This window comes from Salvia hispanica, chromosome 5, assembly GCF_029641045.1.
Source record: "Salvia hispanica isolate PSC_SH4W2 chromosome 5, Shi_PSC_v1, whole genome shotgun sequence".
Classification (NCBI taxonomy): domain Eukaryota; kingdom Viridiplantae; phylum Streptophyta; class Magnoliopsida; order Lamiales; family Lamiaceae; genus Salvia; species Salvia hispanica.
In genome coordinates, this window is record NC_142696.1 from 40993543 (window position 1) to 41018163 (window position 24621).

The following is a 24621-nucleotide window of genomic DNA, read 5'->3' on the forward strand; positions in this document are numbered from 1 at the left end:
AGCCCATCAAAATTAACCACAAGAAAAAGCGTACTGTTGGCTTGAGGAAAGGGAAACTCGAGTGCAGAATTTTGATTTACAGAATAAATTGTTTCTCAAATCTCTCCAGCGTTCTCAAATACTATCGATTACAATGATGCATGTAAGCTTACACATTTCTGCATTTCCTGTTCGTGAGATTGCAAAGATCAATTCTATTATTATTCTTTTTAATTTCTGACATTTTTCCTATTTCCCCCCTTTTGCTTGCAGTTGGCCGATTCAGCTCCAGTTACGAACAATTTGCTCGCCTCGGAAGCCGATTCTCAGAGAACTCTGTATGATCCTCATGGTTTATTTACTTGCAAAGATCTGACAATTTCAAATTTCTTCTGAATTAGGGCTTTAGCTGGTCCGATTTTGATTTTTCCTGGTATAATTTGTAGGGTTAGCATAATTCGTGTAATTTTTGCTTAAGTTATATGTTTTCGTGTGAATGGCTGGTTGTAATGGAGAATTTTATTTTGGGCTTTTTGTGTGTAGGTATCCGTATGTTACAGGGACCTCAGTGATCGGGATTAAGTACAAAGATGGACTTCTCTTTGCCGCTGATATGGGAGGTTGGTTTTGCAATATGCATCCTTGATTCATATTTGTGTAATTAAAGTTTCTTTGATTGTTTATTTGCTCAAACAATTGATATTTAGCTGACTGTGTGAGTTTTACACCTTGGTTTGTTTAAATGACTGAATGCTTAGGGATCATTTTGAATACTTGATCTTGTTCCTTGTAGTCCTAGTGATTCTAGCTGTTCAAACAGTTAGGATACTGAGTTCATTGTTTGCTTCAGATTATGTGGTTGAGTTCTATTATTTTGGTTTACTATTATGCTTCTGATAGCTTAGCACAATACTTGTTCATAATGCTATTTCATGATAGGTTCATATGGGTCCACCCTTCGTTACAAGTCCGTGGAAAGACTAAAGTCGGTGGGGAAACATTCTGTTATTGGTGCTAGTGGCGAGATCAGTGATTTCCAGGAGATCATGCGGTATCTTGATGAGCTTATGTAAGTAATCTTCGTGACGTTATACCTTATTGTATTGGCTCCTGTTTTATGAACTGCTTTAGTTTTCTTGGACTGCTATGACTCATTGATTTTCTTGTTATGTGAATGTAGCTTATATGATAACATGTGGGATGATGGAAATTCCTTGGGTCCGAAAGAGGTGCATAACTATCTGACTAGGGTGATGTATAATCGCCGCAATAAGTTCAATCCGCTATGGAATTCACTGGTACTTGGTGGTATAAAAAACGGACAGAAGTATCTTGGAACAGTATGTATTGGATTTCTAAGTTCTATCTTTAATAAACTTTAGTTTTACTGTTTTTATTTATCTTGTTTGATGATTTCAGGTTAGCATGATTGGAGTGAATTATGAGGACGACCATGTTGCAACTGGGTTTGGAAACCACCTAGCTAGGCCGATTCTTCGTGATGAATGGCACGAGGACATGACTTATGAAGAGGGTGTGAAGTTACTGGAGAAATGCATGCGGGTGCTTCTCTACCGTGACAGATCAGCTGTCAACAAACTTCAGGTATTTTTCATGATTTCATCAGCCTTGAAATTTTGTTTGGTTACTCTTTATGGAGTATTAAGGGTTTGGCTTTATTTATAAGTGGTACATGTTCTGTGTTTAAAATGTTGATGAAATTGTTTCTTTGAAGTAGAAAGGTCTAATTAGTAGTATATTTGAATCTTAATCTTAAATCCTTCTATTTGATTTCTCGGACCACCAGTATGTTCTTTTCCCATGAAAATCCATCGTAAATGTATCGATACTAGTTGACCTTTTTCCTCAGAATGCTGTGCGTAGTGTTGGTTGGTTCAATCGTGCCCTACATGTTGCTGTGCATCTCCTGCACATACATATAATCCTTTTGGGCTGTATTGATTGAATCCATTTATATGTTTGACTAGACATAAAACCAACTTAAAGTCCAGAAAATCAATAGCATGATAACGCCAATGGCTTAACTGCCAACAAGAAAACTATGTATCTGTTTTAAAACACATTATTGTCTTATAGAACTATGAGCTCTAGGATGTTAATTGTTTAGATAACTTGAAAACAATGATCTCAATTCTACAGCTCACTTCATATATGTGACTTGATGTCCAGTTGTCCACAATAAATTTGGTTCCTACACTCTGTACTATAATATTGATGTTGTATGTAGAAACTATCCTAGATTCCGTTTCTAATAATAATGGATTTTGGTTCCAGATTGCAAAGATCACAGACGAGGGCTTCACACTTTCTGAGCCATACTCATTGAAGACCTTCTGGGATTTCAATGCTTTCAAAAATCCCACTCTTGGCGCTGAGGGTTCTTGGTAGTTTTATCGATTCTCAAATATATTCTGCAGGTTTCGGTTGTATTCGTATCTTTACTTAAAACAGGGTTGAATCTTTTCTGCTATGCTGACATATACATTTAGAAACGAATTTGATAAATTTGTTAAACCATGAATCATATGCGTGCTTTATCAAGATTGAGTTTTGGAGTTGTTGTCCTACTATTTGCAAACCTTAATTGCTCATGTGATCTCACCACCTCTTACACAATGGGTGTTGCAGTGTGTGTCAATCATTCTGTCATTAGCAGTGTTTAGCGATTAATCATTATTTTAGGCTAGACATAGAATTATGGTATGATGAAATTTGAATGAATATTGTTTGTGGGCTCGTACATAAGCCAAGTAGCTGCGTCATTTTTGTGTCTAACACACTTGCGCTGTCTAATAGTTTAAAACTCGTGACTTATTATTTAATTTTTTAAGAGATGAAGGACAAATCAGATGCGACTTATTCTTGTTGATTTTATAGATAATTAACCCTAGCTAATTCAATAACTACTATTTCTACTCCATGGTCCATCAGTTTCTCGTTTATGAATAGTTGATGTGCGATCATTTTTTCACTCACATTACATAAAAGAGTTTTATTAAAATTCATGTCACATCCTATTATATCTATATTTTTGGGCACTAATGAGGCCAAACTACTAGTATTATCTTACATGACAAACACATACAATAGCTAAAAGCATAACAAAGCTTAGGCCGAGGCTGAGAGCAACACATACACCGCCCATGATTCTTCGCCGCCAGTGCCACTTAGCTGGTGAGTTGGTGGTGCATGGTGTGGAGGTGGAGGCGCCGGATGACCTCCCTCCTTCCCGTAATTCTCCTGGTGAGTTGGTGGCGCGTGATGGGGAGGCGGAGGTACCACCTCACCACCCTCCTTCCCCACTTGGTGTGTTGGCGGTGCTTCCTTGGGGGCTGGAGGCGCTCGCTTCGGTTTATCCCTCCCATACATTTGCAACTTCCAAACTTCATTTTCTTCTGCCGCCGCACTTACTTGGTGAGTAGGCGGCGCTTCCTTGGGGCTCGGCGGCGCAAACTCATGCTCATCCCTCCCATAACTCTTTATCATCTCAATAAAACCCGGTTTCGGAATCACCGGGCCGTTGTAGTCCGCCACTCCGGTAGGCAGTCCGAGTTGGTGGTCACGGTTTTCTGCTTCACAATATTTATGTTATGCATGGCTATATTCCAAAGAAATTAATTCACTATGATGAATTTTTTTGTAAATGCATATATCTGTGTTACCTGTTAATGTTCTGGCTTGAGAATTGATCACAAGAGAGCAGACAAAAATGAGTAGTAAAGAACTCATTATGTGACTCATAAAATTTGTTAGTGTTTATTTATGACTGTGGTCTAACAACTATAAGTTGGGACTATTTATAGATAAAAGTTATGTATTTAGCTCACTGTTGGTGGATTTAATAATTGTTCACTTCCATGATTGGCCAAACCAGCTATATATACTTTATTCATAGATTGTCTTTGATTAAACTATAGTATATGGGATATGTGCTCCCAAATAATGGGTTCTCCAATCATAATCACAAAACATAAATATATATAAGATTGACATTACTATACATATGAAATGTATCACAAAACCAACGTAGATATAATACTAACATAAAAACAGTCCCAAAAATATTACTACTACTCTTACTTTATGAATTAATTCACCGACCAAAAAATGAAGATGTTTATTCAGGACACAATATTTTATAGCGAAATTTATAAAATTAATATTGAAAAAAATGAAAATACTTCTTAAGGTATAGCCTAATACTAAATGAATATAGCCCAAAGTACGTACATGCGTTATTCACAATGCGTGGAGCTTTCATTAATGCCTGATGCCTGATTTTATTAATTCAATATATAGAAACGTATTATTCCAGAATTATTAGTAAATTTTTATTCATCAACATGACTTTTTGATACTGAAAAATGGGTGTATCTTAGATTGAAAAGACAATGTCAATTGATTTTAGGCAATAGCATCATCTAAAGTATACTAATACTTGTGAATAAACATGAGTCACTTGCGAAAAAAATATATTTTTGGTTAGAAATTATATTTGTTTTAAATAAAAAGCTTAATACTAGTACTATGTAATATATTAAATTAAACCGGGCAGATTAGTGAATTAGGACACGTTGCATCCAACTCAAGCCTATATATTTCTTATAAAGCGAATTTTAAATGTGACAAAAATCTATCTCAGATTCGTTTCATTTTCTTATCTAACTTTTGGACGTTAGTTACCAAACATTCAAGGTGAATATGGTAAAATATGACAGTAAATGTTTAGTCCATTTGCTCTTTATAATCATAAGTGGCTATGAATCCACCATCATATAGGAGTAATTGATTAGTGAAGATGAGGACCACATAGCACTAAGCTTCGAGGTAACATACGTGTCAATTGATTGATTATATTAAGTGATCATCTATAACCGTGTAATTAAAGCCGAAGTTATCCTTTTGTGTTATTTTCTCCTTTATAATTGCCTTAAACGAAAACTCAAAATTAACGAAATAAGTATATATAAATCCTAATTGAATTCGTGCATATAATTTTACTAAAATACTAGACTAAAATTGAAGAAAGAAACTAGTCGGAAAAAAGTGACATGTAGGATACACAATATATCAATTGGGGACTCCAATTTAAGCTAATCACGATACTCATATAATGAAAACAATAAAATATTCACAAGTAGTATCTTATTTAAGGTTTTAAACTTTTGAAGCCACTACAAGTTTAGCAAAGTTGCCTAATTTGTTCGCTGTTTATGTGTCCGGATCTAAATTTGGTATGTTCCAGTTTTGTAGATTCTGTCTTCAAATATACAATATCTTTACGGAGGTATAGGAATCATGATTGGATCACAAAGTCAAATTTATTTATGTTTATTTTTTGAGAAATACGAATATTAATATGTAGAGCATACCTAACATGAACATTATATCGTTGGCACCTACTAATTTAGTTTTACTATTATTTATTGTTCAAATTATAGCGCACGTATGTTAAATTCGGAAGACGAATATCTAATATACTCCATTTGTCTACAATCAGGTATCTCACTCGACATGAGTTTTAAAGACATTGAAGAAAAAGTGAATACAAAAATTAGTGATAAATTAATGTAATGTGAGACCTGTTTATACAATGGCGGATCCAGAAAATGAAATTTGTAGGGTCGAATATAGTAAAGAATTTTTTTATTATTTCTCGACTCTGATGGTGTCCTTTTTTCTCGACTTTGATCCTTTTTGTTGCTTCCTCCTTTGTCGTCGTCTTCATAAATCCTACTCCACTAAAGTAATCATTCTGCAAATATTATTAGTGTTTAAACTATTCTTTTCATGCTTTAAGACTTCATCAACGTACATGGATTAGAAATAACAACTCGCTTTACATAACATTTGTATTTTTTTTACTTTATTGTTAATGTAACACCAGAAGCTCAAGAAGACTTTTGAATAAAGAGTAGTATGTTCTCTTTTATAACTAATTAAAATTTTATGAAATTATTAAATATAATGAAATATAATACTTTTATTGTTTTTAATAAATGAGATAGATATGTATAAATAATTATCAATCCATTATATGAAAATTAGTAGTAGTAATTAAATTTCTTGGTATTAATTTTATAATAGAGGCCATCATAGTTAATTAATTAGTTATAAAACGTTAATTAGAGGGAATGATTTGAAATATTAAAACTATTTTGTTAATTTTGAATACATTAATTCGCATTTAACAAAGAGGATTTTTCATCGTCTTCTTTCCCTTTTCCCTACACGAAACTCCATTTTCACTCTCTGCAACTCAATTTTTAAAAATTCTTCTTCTCAAATTATTCATATAACTCCTCTATGTCTATGTTTCTCGTCTCACACACATATGACCACCAAGAATCGTGACTGCTCTATTTCCCGCTGCGGCGCACCACGGGGTCAGCGGAGACTCCAAGTGCCGGAATTAATGGAGTTTCCCATGCCTTAGTTGGCCGGTGGTGGGGTCGGCCGACCCTGCCCGACCCCACCTGGATCCGCCGCCGATGCATAATAATTTTATAATAAAATATTAATGAAATAAGTTAATGTAATATGTAACCTATTTAATAGTCTTAGAAAAAGTAAAATGAGCCTAATATTGAAAAACAAACTAAAATGGCAAAATTGAACTCCTACAATGGACATATGAAGTAAGCATTAGTTATGACTTATGACTGTACGTTTAAATTTTTTATTTCAATTTTCAAGGTAAAAAATACCGGTATGCAAATTGCAAAGACTGATCCATGGGCACTAGTGACATTCAACCAATTTTGTTTTACAACTTTGTACGTTGTGGGTCGTTTGACAGGTATGTTATAATATGATAATGGGGATTTTATTTGTCATGCGTTTGATAAGTAAATTAATTTTTTGAGTGATTTGTGTCATGTATCCAGCCTGCGTGAAGCCCTGCTAGAGGTATATGTTTCCAATTTATTTTCCAGCAAGTTAAAGGGTAGGCCGATCTAAGAGCACAATAATCAAAGGAAGAAATTCCGAGAAGTTTTAGTTAATTATTTTGCATTTATAAAGAAGATTTAAACGTGAAAAGCGTGGGTTTGGTCTTAATTATCTTAAAGTGGAGGTGATAATATGCCAAATTTAGTAGTCAAATGACTCAGATCCAGCTTTAATTACAATGTGCATTTAACGACTCTAATAAACACGTGTTAAAATTCACTGCTTCAAAACGTAACACGCGTTATTGAATTCCGTACTATTATTTCCGGTTTAACAACGAACATTAATTTTGACACTATTTTCATGTTTATATTTGTAGACGACTTTTCGCATTTACTTTAATTATTATTTATCGTCATTGTTCAATCATGCTTGGTACTTACTACTACTATTATTTATCCATGTATATTTAATCAAGTGTCATATTTAATTTTTTCATATTCTTAAAATGGTTTAGTTGTGTCATAAACTTTACTCATTTTATAACCAAAACACAGGTTCAACCCCTCATACTACAGCAACTATAGAACCTAAGGTATCTTTGAATAATATTCTTATTTGATTGAATAAGATTCTTCTTAATTAGCAATGATTAATATAGTTTTTTGGCACACCGATGATATAATTTAATTAAAGTACTAACACCAACTCTTTATTTTTAAGTACTAACACCAACTCCCGTTGCCATAATTAAACATACTGGATTGGAATTATATTATATTTATTTAATACTTATTTGATTATTACATACAAATTGACAGTCACAATGCATATTATCATTATTATGTGTCCATAAACATAAAATAGTTAAGGAATCTAGCGCAACGTCGTCTTTCAATATATTAATCGACAATAGTAATATGCCAATAGAAGTCACCAGAATTATATACTCTTTAATTTTGTCAGTGTCCAACACTCCAACTCCAAACCAGGTAGGCAAGTGTTGCTATCAACAAAAAAGATTTGTCTTAAATTTCATGAATTTTACCCACCAATTTTAAGTAAAATAATAGAGATCTAAGTTAAAGAAAAATAAGTGGAATAGTAAAATAAGAAAAAGTGTTAACACTATGTGCAGAGAATTTAGCACTAAGGAAACATATTGCCCCAGCCCCATGATCTATATTCCATACAACACAATTCTTTTCTAAGAATTCAAGATTATATTTTGGTTCTACAATCATGCATGTATATTACATTTGGTCAGTTTCGATATATATCTTAATAAATGTATTAGTTAAATATTAATCAAGACGACTCATATGCTATGTTTGCACCATTTACAAATGGGTACCGCTTTCTTAATCATATCGCGCATATAATAAGACAAAATCCGTCAAATTTACAAATTAAATAGAAAATCAAACCCCGATTTGTAGTTTTCTACTTTGACATTAAAATGAGAATTAAATTAGTACATGTAGGTTATGCATTGATTCTGTATAGTTGTAAGTTTGATGATATTGATCGTAATTCTGAGATGTTAGAGAGGGGAAAAAGGCTCACATGATAATAATCTTCATGTCAGTTGTGTTTATAGCAATGTGATGCATCACAGCTTTAGCTTACTATTTATGGAGTTTATATATAATAAAGAATCATGTATATTAATATAATAAATATTTGTAATATTAAAATCAGGAAACCGTCATTTATTTAGTAATGCTAAACTGGGTCAAACAGGATAAAGAAAGTATTAATTTGGAAGGTGGGCAAAAATATTACACTTTAATTTATGTGTTCTTGGGTTATTTATGCATGTCCCACATACATAATTAATAATGATTTTGGTTTATCACTAGATTCTGCACTCACCCTCTATATATTGTTTAAATTATAGTTTTTGTTTATATTGCCAATTTTCTAAATTATCATGAACTCAGCAAACTCAACATGTTCAATTGGTAAGAAGCTTTCCTCCGATCCTATCAATATGTTATATAAATGTGTTATAAGTGCATGCATGTTATTTAAATAAATTAACATTGTAATATTATATGCATTCTGTAAGATGGTAATAGTTCTGCTATAATGAATAATTCGACAATAGCAGATTTGGAAGACGAAAATACATTTGTTTAGGTATGTTTAACTTCAAATCTGTGCTTGATGCGGAAAGATAACAATTTTGTAGTTAGATAATAGAAACTATAATATACCAATTTTGTATTGAAACAGTGCTTGGAATGCGAAAACTACTACACTAACATCTAAATCACTTGTTTCTTAATGTAATTGAGAACTCTTCCTAATTAAAGGTGTACTTATATAAATTGATTACTACATAATTGATAATACTAGTCGGCCCATTCCAGACATTGTGTACTTATTCATGGCCCATTCTAATTGGCATTGGTTTATTCATAGCTGAATTCTTGGGGCTTTTGACACATTAATTTATCTCGAAAGTGCCTATAGAATTGAGCCCACTCCAACAATGTCCAGATCATTTCATATAAAGACTATAAGGCTATAACATTTCCCCACTTATCTCACAAAGGTTAAAGTAAGGCTAATAAAACGACATTATTATTCCACATTTTTGAAGTTAATTAATAGACTTTGATAAATCTGCAATGACGTGATTTTGTTGTCATGTAAATTTGATTTTTCTATATTAGTTTTGATTTTAATTTTAAATTACAGTTTTAAAAGTTTTAAGATGACTAGAAGTTGATGTAAAATTATGATGTAAATGATAATTATTTCTTTAAATTATGAAAATTATAGTCATTTTTTATTTTGATTAACTACTCCCTTGTACCCACTTAAAATGACACATTTTTCTTTTCAGTTTGTCCCAACTAAGATTTCTTTTCAGTTTGTTCCAACTAAGATGACACATTTCCTTTTTTTCGTAACTTTCTCTTTTCAATTAATGCACGCAATCACTTTTTGTCGCTTCTATTAAAATATGTATCTTTTTTTCTCTCTATTTTAATACTTAGACCCACTTTTTTTTCACTCCAATTAACCATATTAACCAATAACTTCTAAAATCTCATGTCGGCCAAGAAATGTGTCATTTTAGTTGGAACGAAGGGAGCATTAAATAAAAATGAATTGATCCAACTGTAAAAAAGGTGGGACTCAAATTACACTTGGTAGCTAAAAAAGACTACCCCAGTTTACCTAGAATAAAGCTGATATGAATCGACCGCTATGCCCTTAAACTAGTGATTCCTGTAGTTAAAGTATGCATTGTTACATTAAATGTATGTAGGTTGTGTTAAACCGGCTATTAAGTTTTTATAATCATAATATTTCTCACATAAATACACGTGTGAGTGTTTGGTGCCGTAAGGGTTTGAGTTGCATGAAGCTCAAACCAACACATCGCTATTTTAATTGTGAATTAACAGCTTAATGCCACGTGGATCGAGATCCTATCTCCCATTTTGTAGTACGCATAAAACGTCTCCAAATGGTAAATTCTGTGTCCATGGAAGGGCAAAAGAGTAATTCTGGCCACGCGAATATGATGAATAAGCCGTTGGATATACTCATTTCATATACCCCTACAGTAAATCGATGCAATAAGTTTACCATTATTATTCAATTATAAATAGACAACATAATCAGTTGAAATAATTGGATTTAATTTAAGCATGTGAATTAAAATGGTACCCAAGCAAGAAAGAGGTGCACCAAACGAGGCAACTACCAAAGCGACAAATCCCAACCGTCCAAACAACCTTTGATGATGCCGTCAAACAGTCTCCCATTTCCATTTCTCTCTCTCTAGACCCTGAAATTCGTCCAGAAATTACTTTTGTGGGTAAGAAAAATCTGATGCTAAATAGTTGAATTTTTAAACATAGTTTCGTGGCGTGAATCTTTGAGTTATGGGAGAAGCAGCTGCGGCAAATAAAGGGGGAGGTTTGAATGGATTCTCTCCGGTTTCTTCTGCTCCTGTTTTTTGGAAATCTAGGAAAAGATTAAGTGGTAAATTAAGAGCCTCTCTTTTCCTTCATTTCTTGATTTATATTTTTCTGTACTAGTGTGTGACTGTGTGAAATTGGGACTGATTTCTTCTAATCTGCTCCTCTTTAGTTTAATCTCATCATTTGCATGCATGCTACACTTTGATTTTTCCCCAATCAAGCGATGTTGGATCTTCAAAGGATTGATTTTTCACATGTTTTAATTGATTTATTATTTGTTTGATTGTTGAAGATTGAGTCTTGCTTCAATTATTTGCCGTGTTGATGAGAGTAGGGTTGGCTTTGCTGAAACGTCGTCGTATTGCTTAGCTGTGGCTATAATTTGATTACCTGCTTCCTCACCTAACGATAAAGATATCAGTTTCTTTGATTCAACGTTTACTATTTTTCTATGGCTACTTGTGGAATTAGTGCTGAAATTCTATTTATTTAATTATTTTCCAAAATTTGATCTTCGACTTTTGCAGGCGGCGACTTCTTCAATTAGATATAGTAATAAATGAAATATCTTTATTTACTGAAATCTGTAGTGGAGTAGTTTGCAAAGCAGCTAATCTGTTCTCCTCGATCCTCGATAATCGGTTGTTAGAGCCATTGCCAGAGCTTCACTTGTAATCCAAATTTAAGATTAGGGAAGCTTCATAACTTTCACCTATAGATAAGTATACATTTTTAGTACTAACATATTTTATGATTGGCTTTTGTAGTTATAACCTCAATGATAAGCCAAGATATAGCAATTTTGCACAATCAATGATGCTCGGTCCTACCCCACCTGGTTTATGTAAATGTTGCTTTACTCTGACTCCTTTATTTGAACTACCTGACTCACCCAAATGGCACTGAAGAAACTTATCTGATAACCTGTGTAATATAGCAAAGAAGAAAAAGGGACACTTGTATAATCCGTTTTGCCTTGTGTTCATCACCGAGCCCTATATTGTCCGATTGCTGTTCCTGTTTTAAACTGTGTCAGTTGCAGATGATAGTGCTTTTCAACTCATCCTTGTCTAGGGAAACTTCTTTGCTTGTGAGTTTCCGATTTGGATATGTTGTAAGCTTCATTAAGGGTCCCTGCATTTTGACCTCTTCATTTGTGTCTAGAATACGATTAATACGTGGATTTGATTGTCAATACATTGGAATTGAGTAGGATTGCATTCTATGAATTTTGTCTCTTGCCTTGCCTCGTTAATGGGAATTAATTCAAGAACTGCTCTTGTGAGTCATGCTTCATGATCAATGTTCGGGCAGGTACTGTGAAGAACACGAACGAGACACTCGATGGTTCGAGTGGTGACAAAACCCCGGAGAAACAGCCTGAGTCACCAGCAGAGGACATGCAGCTAGAACTGAACAGCGTCTCAGTCCTCTCAGAGAAACGCAAGGCTCTATTCGAACCGCTGGATCCGGTGATCAACTCAAACGGGAAACGCCCTTCTGCAGAAACCCTACTCCCACCTCCCGACTTTGAATCAGCTAGCTATCCGAAGGGGTGGCTGATTGGGAAGAAGCGGAAGCTGGTGAACGTGGACGTTGTGGAGAGCATGCGGAGAATCGCAGTGCAGGAGATGAACCGGAAGGTGGAGTTTAGCGAATAATCTAAAGCCTTCAACTTTGGTATAGTGACCTGAACATTGATGTATGTGTGCAGGACAGGGAGATTGATGGGCTGAACGAGCAGTTGGAAGAGGATGCTCGATGCCTGGAGCACCTGCAGCTGCAGCTGCTCGATGAACGGAGCAAACGAGCAGACGTGGAGAGACAAAACGCGATGCTGCAGAGCCAGATAACGATGCTGATGGACGTGCTGCAGGAGAATGAAGCTGTGGAGGATGAAGGGACACAGGGAGACTCATAAATTTTATTTTATTTTATTTTATTTTACTTGACATTATATATATATGTGGTTTGTTCTTTTGTATATGTTTGAAGAAAAAATATAAGACTGAAGAGAGATGAGATATTTGTCAAGGTTGAACGCCCATCTCTACATTTGTCCATGTGTATACAGTCTGTTCAAAGTTGTTATTTTTAGGGGACTGTATATTCCTCTATAACTTGAACTTTTGAGAGGCACATGGATATTTTGTAGTCCATGAAAAGTATAAAATAACCTATCAATCAGGATGATGGTAATACACATTCATCACTAAAATCATACGCTGAATTTATCACTACCAGTAATTGTTGTAGATAAAATTGGAAATGGGAAGGCAGAAGTGATATGGGAAATGACGAAGCAAATTTGAAGATCCACTAAAATGACTTGTTTGAAGATCAAGGCCAAATCGACAATCGCTTAATTGCATATTTTCCTCCACTTTTGTTGTATTTATATTTCCATTATGTTTGTAAATTCAATCAGTAGTATGTGTTTTTCGTTTATATAAATAGGGTGACTTTTGTTGTTTAATGAGAATTTAGTAGCTATTGTTTATTTGTAAATTAATTAAATTAAAAGTTACTATAAATTAGATATATTAGAAATTACGAGAAATGTAGGTGAACAGGTCTTTATTAATTGTCATATACTATTTGACTTGTGAGTTTTAAGAAATTTTTGACATTGTAAAAAAAATGTAAAAAAAGAAAGTAAAATGCGAGTCTTATTTTTACATTGTTAAAAAATCATGAGTAAAAATAAGTTAATAAAATATAAAAGTCACTTTAGTAAAAATAAAATGAAATAGTTAATAAGAACTCCTCTCAGTACTCATGGTTGTGAGTTGCACTCAAGTGCAAAATTTTCGTTTTCCAATTTTTAAAGTGCAATTGAATTCACCGAGAATGCAGTAATTTTATAAGTACATAATTTTTCCAGTAATTTTTTTCACAAAGAACTCATTCCATATTATATTTTGTACAAGTGCATTTAGAGTCACACGTCACAATCATAGGCATATAATATTAGACATTGTGTTAATATTCTTACAGACGTACACAGTAGACACTGGCGCAAAAGTATGATTTTACGATTAGGAAGTGCAAATTTGCAGCAGGATATTTATCAACCAGCAGGAGCAAAGAGTATCTAAATGCCAACTTCAAAACATAACTAATTACAGGATTCATCATCAATCTTATTTCCGAACCCTCAAACTACACAGATTGTTGGCACCATACATACCGACTACACACCCATGTACACACGTGCATCCGTCTCCAACTAGTGTGCATCATCGAGCTTGGTTTTCATAATCTTCAGAAATGTTGAATAAAAACTGGGGTAGAGAAGCTATCCTAGGGAGATTAAGCAGCAACTCTCCAACAGAGTCTTTCCTCGACATGGACGACGCCTGGTTAGGGCCAGAGACATCTTCGTTATTGCCATCTCCAGCCTTCTTGTCCATAGACAACGAGCCATCACTACTCGATTCATCTTCTCCTTTCTGCATCAATGAAACATTGAGGCTGTCGTCCCTTCTGAGCTGAGCGCTGGAACCTGCAGGGGTGTCTTTCTGCAGGAGGCAGCAAAGAGAATCAACCCTAGACATGAGTGATTTCTCATATGAGTCTGGCAAGTGCTGAGTTTCACTAAACAAGCACTGTTTGATGTCATCCAAGATTTGGAGGCTCTGCCATTCCTCGCTTGAGAGTGTAGGATTCTCAGAGGTACCCTGTTCTGATATCCGATTCTCAAGATGGCTCACTAAGTCGCTCATCGACATAGAAGTGTGGAGACCAGGGGCTTTGATCCGATCCCAATTGCTGAACTCCTTCAGTTGATCAATTCTGCCGTTTTTTATATCTTCAACTGTCAATGCGCCCCTAGCTGTGTAAATGTAAGAGCAACAGTAAGAACTCAAACTTTAAAGCAGTGTCTATTCTTGGATAAAATAGTAAACCTAATCCAAAGTACAGTCGGTCTTCTTTAGTTTCACTTCATCGTACATACTTATTATTGTAAAATTGTACAGGACACAAAATCTAATTCAGCCATACATTCATTAGACAAGAGAAAGAGATAGAAGAGAGAGGGCTAGCAGGCTGCAGTATGCATAATTATGTGAACCCATAATTGATGTTTTAGGTAAAACACAATGCAGCAAATACCTGAAACTAAAAGAAATTACAGAATTCCCTACTTAGCTCATATTCCTCATGTCAAACAAGTCTCATTCCTCCAAATACAAAATGACATGTTATATAGATTGCCAAAGCATTTTTCACTGGGTAAGACAAGTTCACACTAGTCAGTCCCACGACTTTGACATCAATACATATCTATGTCAGGCTACTGCACACCATAAGGTAGCGAATGACCCCTAGTAAAAGCTTTTCGAAATACAATTTTTGGCCAAAGTAATGATGCAATGCTCAAACAGGTTCTCAGAATGTCAACATAGTTTCTTTTGCCATTCTTTTGTCTCGAGATTAAATTATGTAGCATCAAAGAGAGGGTAATGGGAAAATTATTCGACTCGCCACGGAATGCTCGAAAAACATCAGGTGGATCCTTGTTTTTTGTACCGAGATAGGGGGGAGTTATAATAGCAATCTGTCACTGACTATTCAGTTTCCCAAAATTGACAAGTATTCTTCCAACTTATCATTTCTAATGGTGCAACATTTTTCAAGCTAAAATGGTTCATAATGTGGTATAATTGCCTTGATTGGAAATCTGTAATAGTGTGGTTGCACGAGATGCACAATTTAGTTCTGGAACTCATGAAACCAACTTTTTTAACAGTCGTCTTTAGCTTCAATTATGCTGGAGCATGCATTTCAAGCGACATTGAAGAAATTTTTCACCTACATAACAGAAGTTCATCTATTTTTACCCCAAAAGCTCACTAATTTGTTTTGGTAACAAAATACAGCACACAGAGTATGCTTGAAAAAATCAACAGAAAAACCCATTTACATAGCCATGGTGCAACCAGACGAGAGGTCTCAGAAGGAGTATATTAACTCCAAGCCAGTCAATTTCAGCTATACCACATAAGAGATGCATAAAAATTAAAAAGCACTTCCGTTCCAGTAATTGCCATACCTGAGCTTGGAGATGGTGTTTCACAGGGGTAAGATTCCGAATGTCTGCCAATAACATCTACATCATTCTTTGAGGACGAAGATTGAGGCCCTGCCGGTGAAGCAGTATCCTGCAAGCTGAAGAAGGAAGGGCTTCCCTCCCTATTCAGATCTAACTCATGATTGTCCTCAGTCTGATCGTCAAAAGCAGGAATCCGGGGTTCAAAATATGGAGATTCTAGTTTAGTTTCCCCTTGCTGACTAAGAAAGTTCAAGCGTGGATCACATTGAATGAGTTTTTCAAAGTGTTTCCCCAACAAGCCTTGTGGGCATTCCAAAAAGTGTTGTCTGAAACCAAAAATAAAAATAAAAGCAGGTTATTGATGTAGCAAGGTTTTCATGGCATTAACAATCTATCATATGCGAGAGGGTTTTAAAGTTAAAACACAATACCTATGGGAAACTACAAACTGATTTCAAGCTACCGCCCCATGTGAAGGAAGAGAGAGATATTCATAATCAAATTGGTTGATTCACTTAAAATTAAGCACTATACAAGCACCAGTATTATTTCAGTAAACAGAACTCAAAAGAAGAACCTGTTCATTACAGACAAGATTCCAGAGTGCAAAAAGATCTTCACTATCAGGTTGAAATGTTGACTAATAAGACCAATATTAAAAGGTAACGTTATTATTTCCAAAAAAAAAAAAAAGTAGAAAACCACAGCCATTGTGTTTCGGTGGTTTGTTGAATTATAAAAAAAAATCTTTGCTGCATCCTCCTGTAACCTATGACTTCTCATTTAGAGACAGTTAAGTAAATATATTCTTATTTTTGCGTCATATCAATTGACTTGGCTATTAAAGACATTATAAGATTCAATTCTATCCTTCCTTATCAGTGATTATATTTTATAGTGGGATAGGTTTATTCTGATCCTTATCTATAAGTTTATTTTTTATTTTTTATTTTGTGATTATCCTTTGTAATTGTGTAAATCCCACATGGGTAGGAATCAAATATACAATGCCATATACAATGCCACAACAACTTTCACTGATAACCACTTAGCATCAATCTTTGCTTTGCCAAAACAGTTCATCCAAACTATTACAAGAGTTTGTCACATCCATATACTAACTCATTAGAGTGAAGTGGGACTTTCGATGGCTCTCTCATTTCTTGACATAATGTTGTCAGCATGTTTCATCCTATGAAATTTATCTCAAGACAATACTTTAAGGTGGCTGTAAAATACCCCAAGCACACTGGTAGGTCCTAAAAGTTTTCCGGGATTGTGCAACAAGCTCCACCAACAATTACCCAACACTAATCCTCATTTTGCAAGCATCGTTGACCTCTGTTGTGAGAAGAGTACATTGGATCCAATCCACATATATTATAGCCTAAAATCCACACGCCCAGGGTGAATTGAGGAAACTACATATCATTCAAAATTGATCTACTAAAATAGTCGATCTAACTTGTTTCAAAAGTTGATTATACACTTCAAGCAATGTAGGATATTGCAACGTGTTTAGCTACTTTGGAAGTAAAAGCTGACATCATCCTTTGCTCATTTCTAATTTTCTAATGTGCATGACCTTTAGCTCTATCAGAAGTAAGAGAGATCAAAATAGATGCAAAGCAAGGAAAATAAACATATAAAAATACACACTAATGAAATATGACATCATGCAACCATCTCCAGTTACAGATGGAAATTATGTCTAGGAGGACATCTTCAGAGAACCCACTAAGTGGTTAGCCAGAATATACAACTCCCTAATCATGTATGGTATATAATTATACTCCCTCCGTCCTCAAAAAATAGACAAACTTGTATATGGCACAGGTTTTAATGTGCAATTGTTAAAGTAAGAGTGGGGAGGGGGGGAGGCAGTGGAAGTAGTGTTAGTGGAATGTAGGGTTCACATTATTAGTAGTACGTAATTGATTAAAAACTTTCCATATTTAGACTTAGTCTAATTTTGGGGGACAGCCCAAAATGGTAAAACTACTCCATTTTTTAGGACGGAGGTAGTATATGAAAAACAAATAAAACATGAAATATTATCCATGACAACACAAACCAAAGAATACACAAAAGAAACCAATATGTATCCAGTGAGCGTGAAAGTAACTGTAACAGACTAATGGAGTAGTGGAAAACTTCGTTTAAATGTATACTATTTGGAAGTGGGAAAATCTGTACCTGCATATACTAGCTTGTCCACCAGTAAAATCTGAAGTTGCTTGCCAAAGAGTGTGCTTCCTAGGCTGTGGATTGGTCTCCCTAAAGAAAAGAGGCTGTCGTGCCAGCTGACAAATGAACAGAAAAAGAGGCTTTATGGACGGTGCATTACTTATTGAAGAAGCACTTGAACATAACAAAAAAAGACAACATTTACATCATGAGAATGTATATTACCACAACATCTAAAGTTCCAGGAGCATCATCACTGTAATTTGCCTTCAATGCCATAATATCAGACCACTGAATTTCGATTTTATTCTTAAGACCCCCGTCGAGAACTTCCCACACCAGCTTATGCTTGGCAAAATAACATTTTGCCACCAAGTCTCCTTCATATCTTGATTTATACTGCAAATTAAAAAAACTGATAAATATCACACAAATATTTATTGTTATTTGTTACTATTCACAATTTTTCGAAACACAAAATTCCAGTTACCTCCCAGGTCCCGATTCTTAGAACTGAACCAGGAAAATTGGAGGCCTTCAACTTATCACCAGATCCCCCACCAGCTCTGGAGGACTCCTTTTTACTATTACTAGGACTTCCGACTTTAGGCACAGAGGAGTGGGACAGTTTCATTTGAATCAACTCCAGCAGTGATGGGCTTTTCCTTAGTCGCAAACCCAACGGACTTGGCTCATCAAGAGGATTGTATTGCGAAGGTGGAACTCCAAAACCATCCATTCCTAAACTCTGCTGCTGCTGCTGCTGCTGAAATGAGTTCAGGTTACCATAGTTAGAACACATTTATATCATTTGAATATTCTTTAAATAACTTCTTTTCCATGATCAAAAATATTACCGCTTACTCCAAAATAAGCCCAACAAGCAATCAGTTCCAACTCATCCTAGGCGTAATCAAGCAGAATGACCTTCCACTGGTATAAAAAATCGGTGATATCCCTTTCCCAAAATTAACTAGCTCAGATACGAGATTATCTGATTTAATCAAAAAAAATTTGCCTAGGCCACCCACCTCTCTTCTAAACCAAATGGATACTTTCATAAACCTAAATATATTAACAACATTAAATAGAAAACATCATTTGGCAAATAAATTACTTAGTACATTCTCACACAGTCACACTGTTAGCGGTATTTCCGAAATCAAACGTGTGATTTACAGCAAGCCTCGTGTTTGATTATAATTTCTGAGCACCACGCATCTACATACAATAACTACTCAAAGAGAATAACGAGAGCAGCAATAATTAAAAATAATAGCGATTAGATATGATTACTTTGATGCGCTTGTGGAGTGGGCCGTGCTCTTCTTCTAAGGAATCCTCCACCTCCATCTTCACCGGCGCCGGCGGCGTCTTGTCGCCTTGCGAAGCCGATTCGTCGTTCTTCATCAACTGCACCATCTTTTTAGGATCTTCAGATCGAAGAGATTTTGGGTGGAAACAGATTTGTACGGATGATTTTCGCAAAAATTATCTGTAGAACAGGATCGAGAAATTATTGTGAGCGAGTTGAACTGGAATTACTAATTTATTTGGGGGCGGCGACTCACACGTGTCGCCTTTTACGTGTTTCCTGGTTTTCGGTGCCCCTCGCACGTGCTAAACCGATTCACACCATGCTTGAATTTTTATTTTTATTTTTATTTAACTATTTATAATCGGGAATAAAATTAACAGTCAATTACTTATTACTTAGACATTTTAGCTTCACCTATAAAGTAATGGCTCAATATCCTTGATCGAAAAATGATTATTCATTGTAAAAAATGAGGGATTAGGTGAAGTGTGTGAAGCGGAAGGGTAGAACAGTACTTTGACAAGGGGTGTGTGAAGCGGAAGGGTAGAACAGTACTTTGACAAGGGGTGTGGTGAAGTGGTCTTGTCAATCACGTGAGGGTAGTGGATAAAGTGTGGGGCCCGTCATTTTTTCTTGAAGCTTCCGCCAGTTGTCAAGAGTGGGACGGTGGGGATGGGCCGGGGTGACACGTGGAGGAATCTGCCAGCATTAGGAGACACGTAAGAAATAAGGCTTGCTTCAAGAGTGGATAATGATTGGGAATTTTGTCGCCTAGTGCAAAATTAAACGAATAGGGAGGCGTGGGACACATATTATTCCGGCGGCTGTCTATTTTTAGACCCAATCATTACCGATTTTATGTTTCCTACCTCTCTTCCAATTCACAACACTAATTCTTGCCTATAAATTGAATAATTAAAGAGTTTTTGCATACAGATTAGAAACTGAGGTAGATTAGATGAAAAGTTTGTTGAGATTAACTATCTAATTTTCTTCGAGGTAGAACACTTGTTAAAGAATATATTTTATTTTCAAATATGCCACTTTTCTTAACCTAAAAGACTATATGGTTCAATGGACTTGGACTAGTTAATATGTTTCTTTATGTGGGTTGAATTATTGACTCGTCATATTCTTATAACAATAGATGAAATATGAAGAAAATTAGATATAAGTATCAGTATTTGTTTGTTGTAGAATTTTTTATTTTTTTCGGTAACATGTTTGTTGTAGATAGTCTTTGAGAATCGGAATAATAGATTTTGTGCACCAAATTAATTATCAATTTTAAGATCAAAGTATGTCAAATAAATATAAAAAAATGTTGGATTATGATTTATTTGTGGATAAATTTGACTGTCGCTTTTCTTGCCGCTTTATATGTATTCGCCCACAATGCATCTGTCCACATAGGAAATTTCGTCTCATAAAAAAGTATTCGAAACATACCCAAAACCAGCTATTGTTATTATGTACTACTAGTACTACTTTTTATTATAATTCAATATTTCAATTATGTGGTTTGCCTTGATAAGACCTCATTCTTAAGCTGTTAAGCATATCCTCCTTTTATTAGCATTTTTCTTCTTTAGTAGATAAGCAATAAATTGTTTTTTTACACTAATCTGTAAATCACATAAGAGGAATAAATTGCAGTGGCAATTTAATACATCTACGGAAATAACATTGCAAACTGTTGGTTATATCCGGTTTAAGAGAAGTTGGAATACATTCCAATATACTATTATTTCTAAAGTGGGTTATTTTGCTTTTATGTGTCATAAGAGATAAGAGATGGGACAATAGTTTGTGGAGTATGAATTTCTGAAGTTGGGTCAGAGTAACAGCTGTGTTACTCAGAGGTGAGTGCATGTCTATAAAAAGCCTAATTAGTTATTTTGGTCATGAAATATTATTGGAAGGCATATTGAAACCATATATATGAGCATCTATTTAGCAAAAGAATTTATTTATTCTTGTTGCGGAATACTTTTTGAAAGCATATAGCATCTATGAAAAATCCCATTTTCTTTAGTGATGGAATAATATTTCAATGCATAAATATGAGCATATAGTACTCTTAGTAATATCTTTAGTCTTTTTGCTTATATTGAATCGATACCTAATTTTGAGGCCACCTCAAAACGGGGCCAACAATTTTTTTCTTGATTTAAAGATTGTCTCAAATGTTAATTCAGTACAAAATCAATTAGTTGATCTGAATAAATGAAGAAAGAGGGTTATGATCGAAAATTTTTAGCTTAGAAATGGAAAAAAAAAAAAAAAATCCTTGATTTACTCACACATGAATATAGTCTGAGTACATCGAGAGTTGTGTGTTGATTCGATTATTAAAAAATAATCGCATTTTTTTGTTTCATTTTAATTTTTACTAGTCTTGATTAAAAACCAAACTAGTTACATTAAATATTATTCCTGCTAAAACAATAGCAGCATAACTGCCCATAAACTTGTTGTGCAAAATATTCATCCAAGCTCCAGCCCATTGATTAGAGTCATTAGACCTCACAAAATTGGGCTAAAGCCCATATTGTAAAATTTACATGGTACTAGGAGTAATATATTTAGAATTACACAGATAGTAGAATATTTTACTGTCGTTTTCTTTATCACGATTGTTAATGTTGTGGCTAAATTACAATTAGGTCACCGCATTGTGATTAGAAGGTAATTAACCATAAAGATTATATAATGTGCAATTTTTTTATTGATGACGATTTCATATGATTATCATGATGTAATCTAATCTCATTGACACCATCTTAAATTTATTACTAGTATTCAATCACTTATGAAATTTGATTCATTAGATGACATCCGATTAGACTTTAAAAAGGAGTAATGAAAATCACACTTTTCCTTTTTCCCTTTAAAAAGAAATCATAATTAGGTTAATTATAATTGCGTACTTGCAAAAATAGCTGAAATTGAAGGAATCTGCATCATGAGTCTAAAGAAACGATGAAACTTATTGTAGCCTAAACAATTTCTTTTACTTTATAATATAATTAAAATATATTTGTGCAGTTCGCTCGCATACGACACTATATGTTTAATTGATTGAATCCGTTTATCCACCATGTTTAAACAATTAAGCTTATAATAATATGAATATAGTTGATCCAAATAAACCATAAAAAGTATTTTTATTTTTTTAAAAATTAATCCTGCAAAATACGATCTACCACTAGGAAAGGAAATAGGATATTTTGTCAAGTTGGGAACAGCCATAATGCTCAAAACTATGGCAGGTCCATAGCCAGCAAACCGACAATGACTAGATCTTTTCAGCAAGATAATGACTATAGAATTGCATGCCACCAGTAATTAGTTAAATTGGACCCAGATTGTGTATCACTTCTATTTTTTTAATGAATAAATAAAAAATTATAAAGATCGTGTCATGACTCATGGTGAATTCAAATTAAACCCAAAATCTTTCTACTAGGCCTGCTTATTCGGCCGGTTTCGGTTCTAATCGGACCGATTGACCAGTTAACCGGTTTTAAATTTTCATAAATCCTAGAACCGGAACCGGAACCGGAACCGATCGGTTCCGGTTTGGAACCGGCCGGTTAAAAACCGGTCGATTCCGGTTCCGAACCGGAACCGATGTGTAATTTTAATCTGAATTTATTTATAATTTAAAATAGTTCAAAACTAAAACAATAATAAGCCAACATCTAGAAATATAACAAATAATACCTAAAAAATCAAGTAAATACACAAAAGTACAAACCAACAATACAATAACATTCATATATGGATAAGAGTGATGCCAAGTGTAGTAGGTCGGACTAGTTTATGTTAGCAATTTTTTAATAAAAAAATAGGAGTTCTAAACTTTAGCAATTTTTTTAAAAAGAAGTTTTAAAATTGAATTCCATTTCCCCTTTTTGGCTAAACAAATATTCAATGGAATTTCTAATATTACTAATTGATTTTGTTATGACTTTTTGGTTTATAATGGAACATTTAATAAATTATTCACAAACATGTTAAAATCGTATGTTAAATGAATTGTTACATATATTTGTTATAAAGTTAAATTTCTATCATATGAAATGATATTGTAATTGTATTAGTTCTTTTGGAAATTAAAAACAAACTTATGATGTCCTACTCATTGTAGTTAGTTCATCAAAAATTGATTGGGGAAATAATTGTAGATTCAAAGTATCACGGTTTAAACATTTTAAATACTTCAGAAACAGAGCTCGCAAATCTAACACTTATTAAATTTAAAAATCACTCAATGTTTCAAATTATTTTATTTTAATTCAAAATTAATTCAACTAAATTAGATTTATTAGTATATTAAATTATAAAAAATTAAAATTGAATTATTATTCGGTTCCCGGTTAGAAACCGGAACCGTCCGGTTCCGAACCGGAACCGGTTTTATTTAAAAAGTTGGAACCGGAACCGAAAAATTCGGTTCCGGTTCCTCAATTAACCCGTCGGTTCCGGTTCCGATTCCGGTTAACCGAGAACCGGAGAACCGTTTAAGCACCCCTACTTTCTACCACTAAAAAAAGCAGGTAAAATACACCAAATATATCATTACTTTCTGTTTCTAGGACCTGCTAGATGGCATGTAACTTTGTATTTAATTTGAACATATATGATTAGAGATGCTGGAAATTTGTAGGATTTGATAGTTACAACAATATTTAAGTACTAAAACTGCAAAAGGGATGTTTAATTTGAATTTTAATTGAATTAGAATTGTCATCTTTAGGTTGAAATTGAATAACGTAGTAGTACTTATGAGCTGTTGTTGATTGTTATTGGGTCGAGTTTATTAACAAAACTTTGATTTAAATATAATACTACAAAAGTCCCTAGTTATTTTTGAAGTTATTATGAACATTGTTTGTTGCTGCTTGATTAACGTTTAATGCATTCCAATTTTGGATATATATTAGTATAATCTTCGAGAGATTGAAATGAGTTTAAATTCAAGCCCATTCTTCTCAATTATGAATTTTGATCCATCATGATTGTAACTTATTAAAACATCTTGGTTTCTGGACATAATGATTATAGAAATGCACAAAGATGAGGTACCACTCTTTCATGATACATAATGTTTTTAATTAGTAGATCGGGAAGTTCTCATTAAGTAAATTATTTTTCTTTCATTTAGTAAATTGGAAGGTTCTAAAAATAATAATCTACATAGATTATGGTGACAAGGGAAC

The 24621-nt window shown here is 34.1% G+C and overlaps 4 protein-coding genes across 7 annotated transcripts; 2 read left to right on the plus strand and 2 right to left on the minus strand.

Moving 5' to 3' along the window:
• Positions 1–2555, plus strand: LOC125186931 (proteasome subunit beta type-4-like). Its single transcript, XM_048083419.2, has 7 exons — positions 1–142; positions 253–317; positions 523–599; positions 919–1048; positions 1160–1319; positions 1399–1584; positions 2275–2555. The coding sequence occupies exons 1-7, from the start codon at positions 134–136 to the stop codon at positions 2386–2388; spliced, it is 741 nt and encodes a 246-aa protein (XP_047939376.1). The 5' UTR covers positions 1–133; the 3' UTR covers positions 2389–2555.
• A 422-nt stretch (positions 2556–2977) lies between these two features.
• On the minus strand, positions 2978–3794 carry LOC125191170 (uncharacterized). The gene is made up of 2 exons (XM_048088661.2): positions 3663–3794; positions 2978–3569 (listed from the first exon to the last, which is right to left on the minus strand). Exons 1-2 carry the CDS (start codon positions 3739–3741, stop codon positions 3109–3111), a joined length of 540 nt encoding a protein of 179 aa, XP_047944618.1. The 5' UTR covers positions 3742–3794; the 3' UTR covers positions 2978–3108.
• Positions 3795–10585: 6791 nt separating this feature from the next.
• Positions 10586–12869, plus strand: LOC125190307 (protein HEADING DATE REPRESSOR 1). Its single transcript, XM_048087579.2, has 3 exons — positions 10586–10896; positions 12150–12478; positions 12550–12869. The coding sequence occupies exons 1-3, from the start codon at positions 10797–10799 to the stop codon at positions 12754–12756; spliced, it is 636 nt and encodes a 211-aa protein (XP_047943536.1). The 5' UTR covers positions 10586–10796; the 3' UTR covers positions 12757–12869.
• Positions 12870–13849: 980 nt separating this feature from the next.
• LOC125189334 (uncharacterized) lies at positions 13850–19599 on the minus strand. 4 transcript variants are annotated; one of them, XM_089058796.1, is made up of 6 exons: positions 19375–19599; positions 18569–18841; positions 18304–18477; positions 18088–18194; positions 15892–16217; positions 13850–14670 (listed from the first exon to the last, which is right to left on the minus strand). In XM_089058796.1, the coding sequence occupies exons 1-6, from the start codon at positions 19498–19500 to the stop codon at positions 14075–14077; spliced, it is 1602 nt and encodes a 533-aa protein (XP_088914922.1). In that variant the 5' UTR covers positions 19501–19599; the 3' UTR covers positions 13850–14074. The 4 variants fall into 4 exon arrangements, with proteins under 4 accessions (XP_088914922.1, XP_088914921.1, XP_088914923.1 ...); XM_089058795.1 differs by having other exon boundaries at positions 18569–18844; XM_089058797.1 differs by lacking the exon at positions 19375–19599 and adding an exon at positions 18936–19011 and having other exon boundaries at positions 18569–18844.
• Between the last annotated feature and the right edge of the window lie 5022 nt (positions 19600–24621).

Excerpts from the sequence above, each read along its gene's own strand:
- LOC125189334 (XM_089058795.1), bottom strand. The coding sequence starts at position 19,500 with ATGGTGCAGTTGATGAAGAACGACGAATCGGCTTCGCAAGGCGACAAG. Across the intron at positions 18,195-18,303 it reads CTGGAACTTTAGATGTTGTG|CTGGCACGACAGCCTCTTTT; the intron begins GTAATATACATT and ends TTCATTTGTCAG. Across the intron at positions 16,218-18,087 it reads GGACAAGCTAGTATATGCAG|ACAACACTTTTTGGAATGCC; the intron begins GTACAGATTTTC and ends TTTTGGTTTCAG.
- LOC125186931 (XM_048083419.2), top strand. Across the intron at positions 318-522 it reads GCCGATTCTCAGAGAACTCT|GTATCCGTATGTTACAGGGA; the intron begins GTATGATCCTCA and ends TTTTGTGTGTAG. Across the intron at positions 1,585-2,274 it reads CAGCTGTCAACAAACTTCAG|ATTGCAAAGATCACAGACGA; the intron begins GTATTTTTCATG and ends TTTTGGTTCCAG.
- LOC125190307 (XM_048087579.2), top strand. The coding sequence starts at position 10,797 with ATGGGAGAAGCAGCTGCGGCAAATAAAGGGGGAGGTTTGAATGGATTC. Across the intron at positions 10,897-12,149 it reads ATCTAGGAAAAGATTAAGTG|GTACTGTGAAGAACACGAAC; the intron begins GTAAATTAAGAG and ends ATGTTCGGGCAG. Across the intron at positions 12,479-12,549 it reads TGCAGGAGATGAACCGGAAG|GACAGGGAGATTGATGGGCT; the intron begins GTGGAGTTTAGC and ends GTATGTGTGCAG.
- LOC125191170 (XM_048088661.2), bottom strand. The coding sequence starts at position 3,741 with ATGAGTCACATAATGAGTTCTTTACTACTCATTTTTGTCTGCTCTCTT. Across the intron at positions 3,570-3,662 it reads TCAAGCCAGAACATTAACAG|AAAACCGTGACCACCAACTC; the intron begins GTAACACAGATA and ends ATTGTGAAGCAG.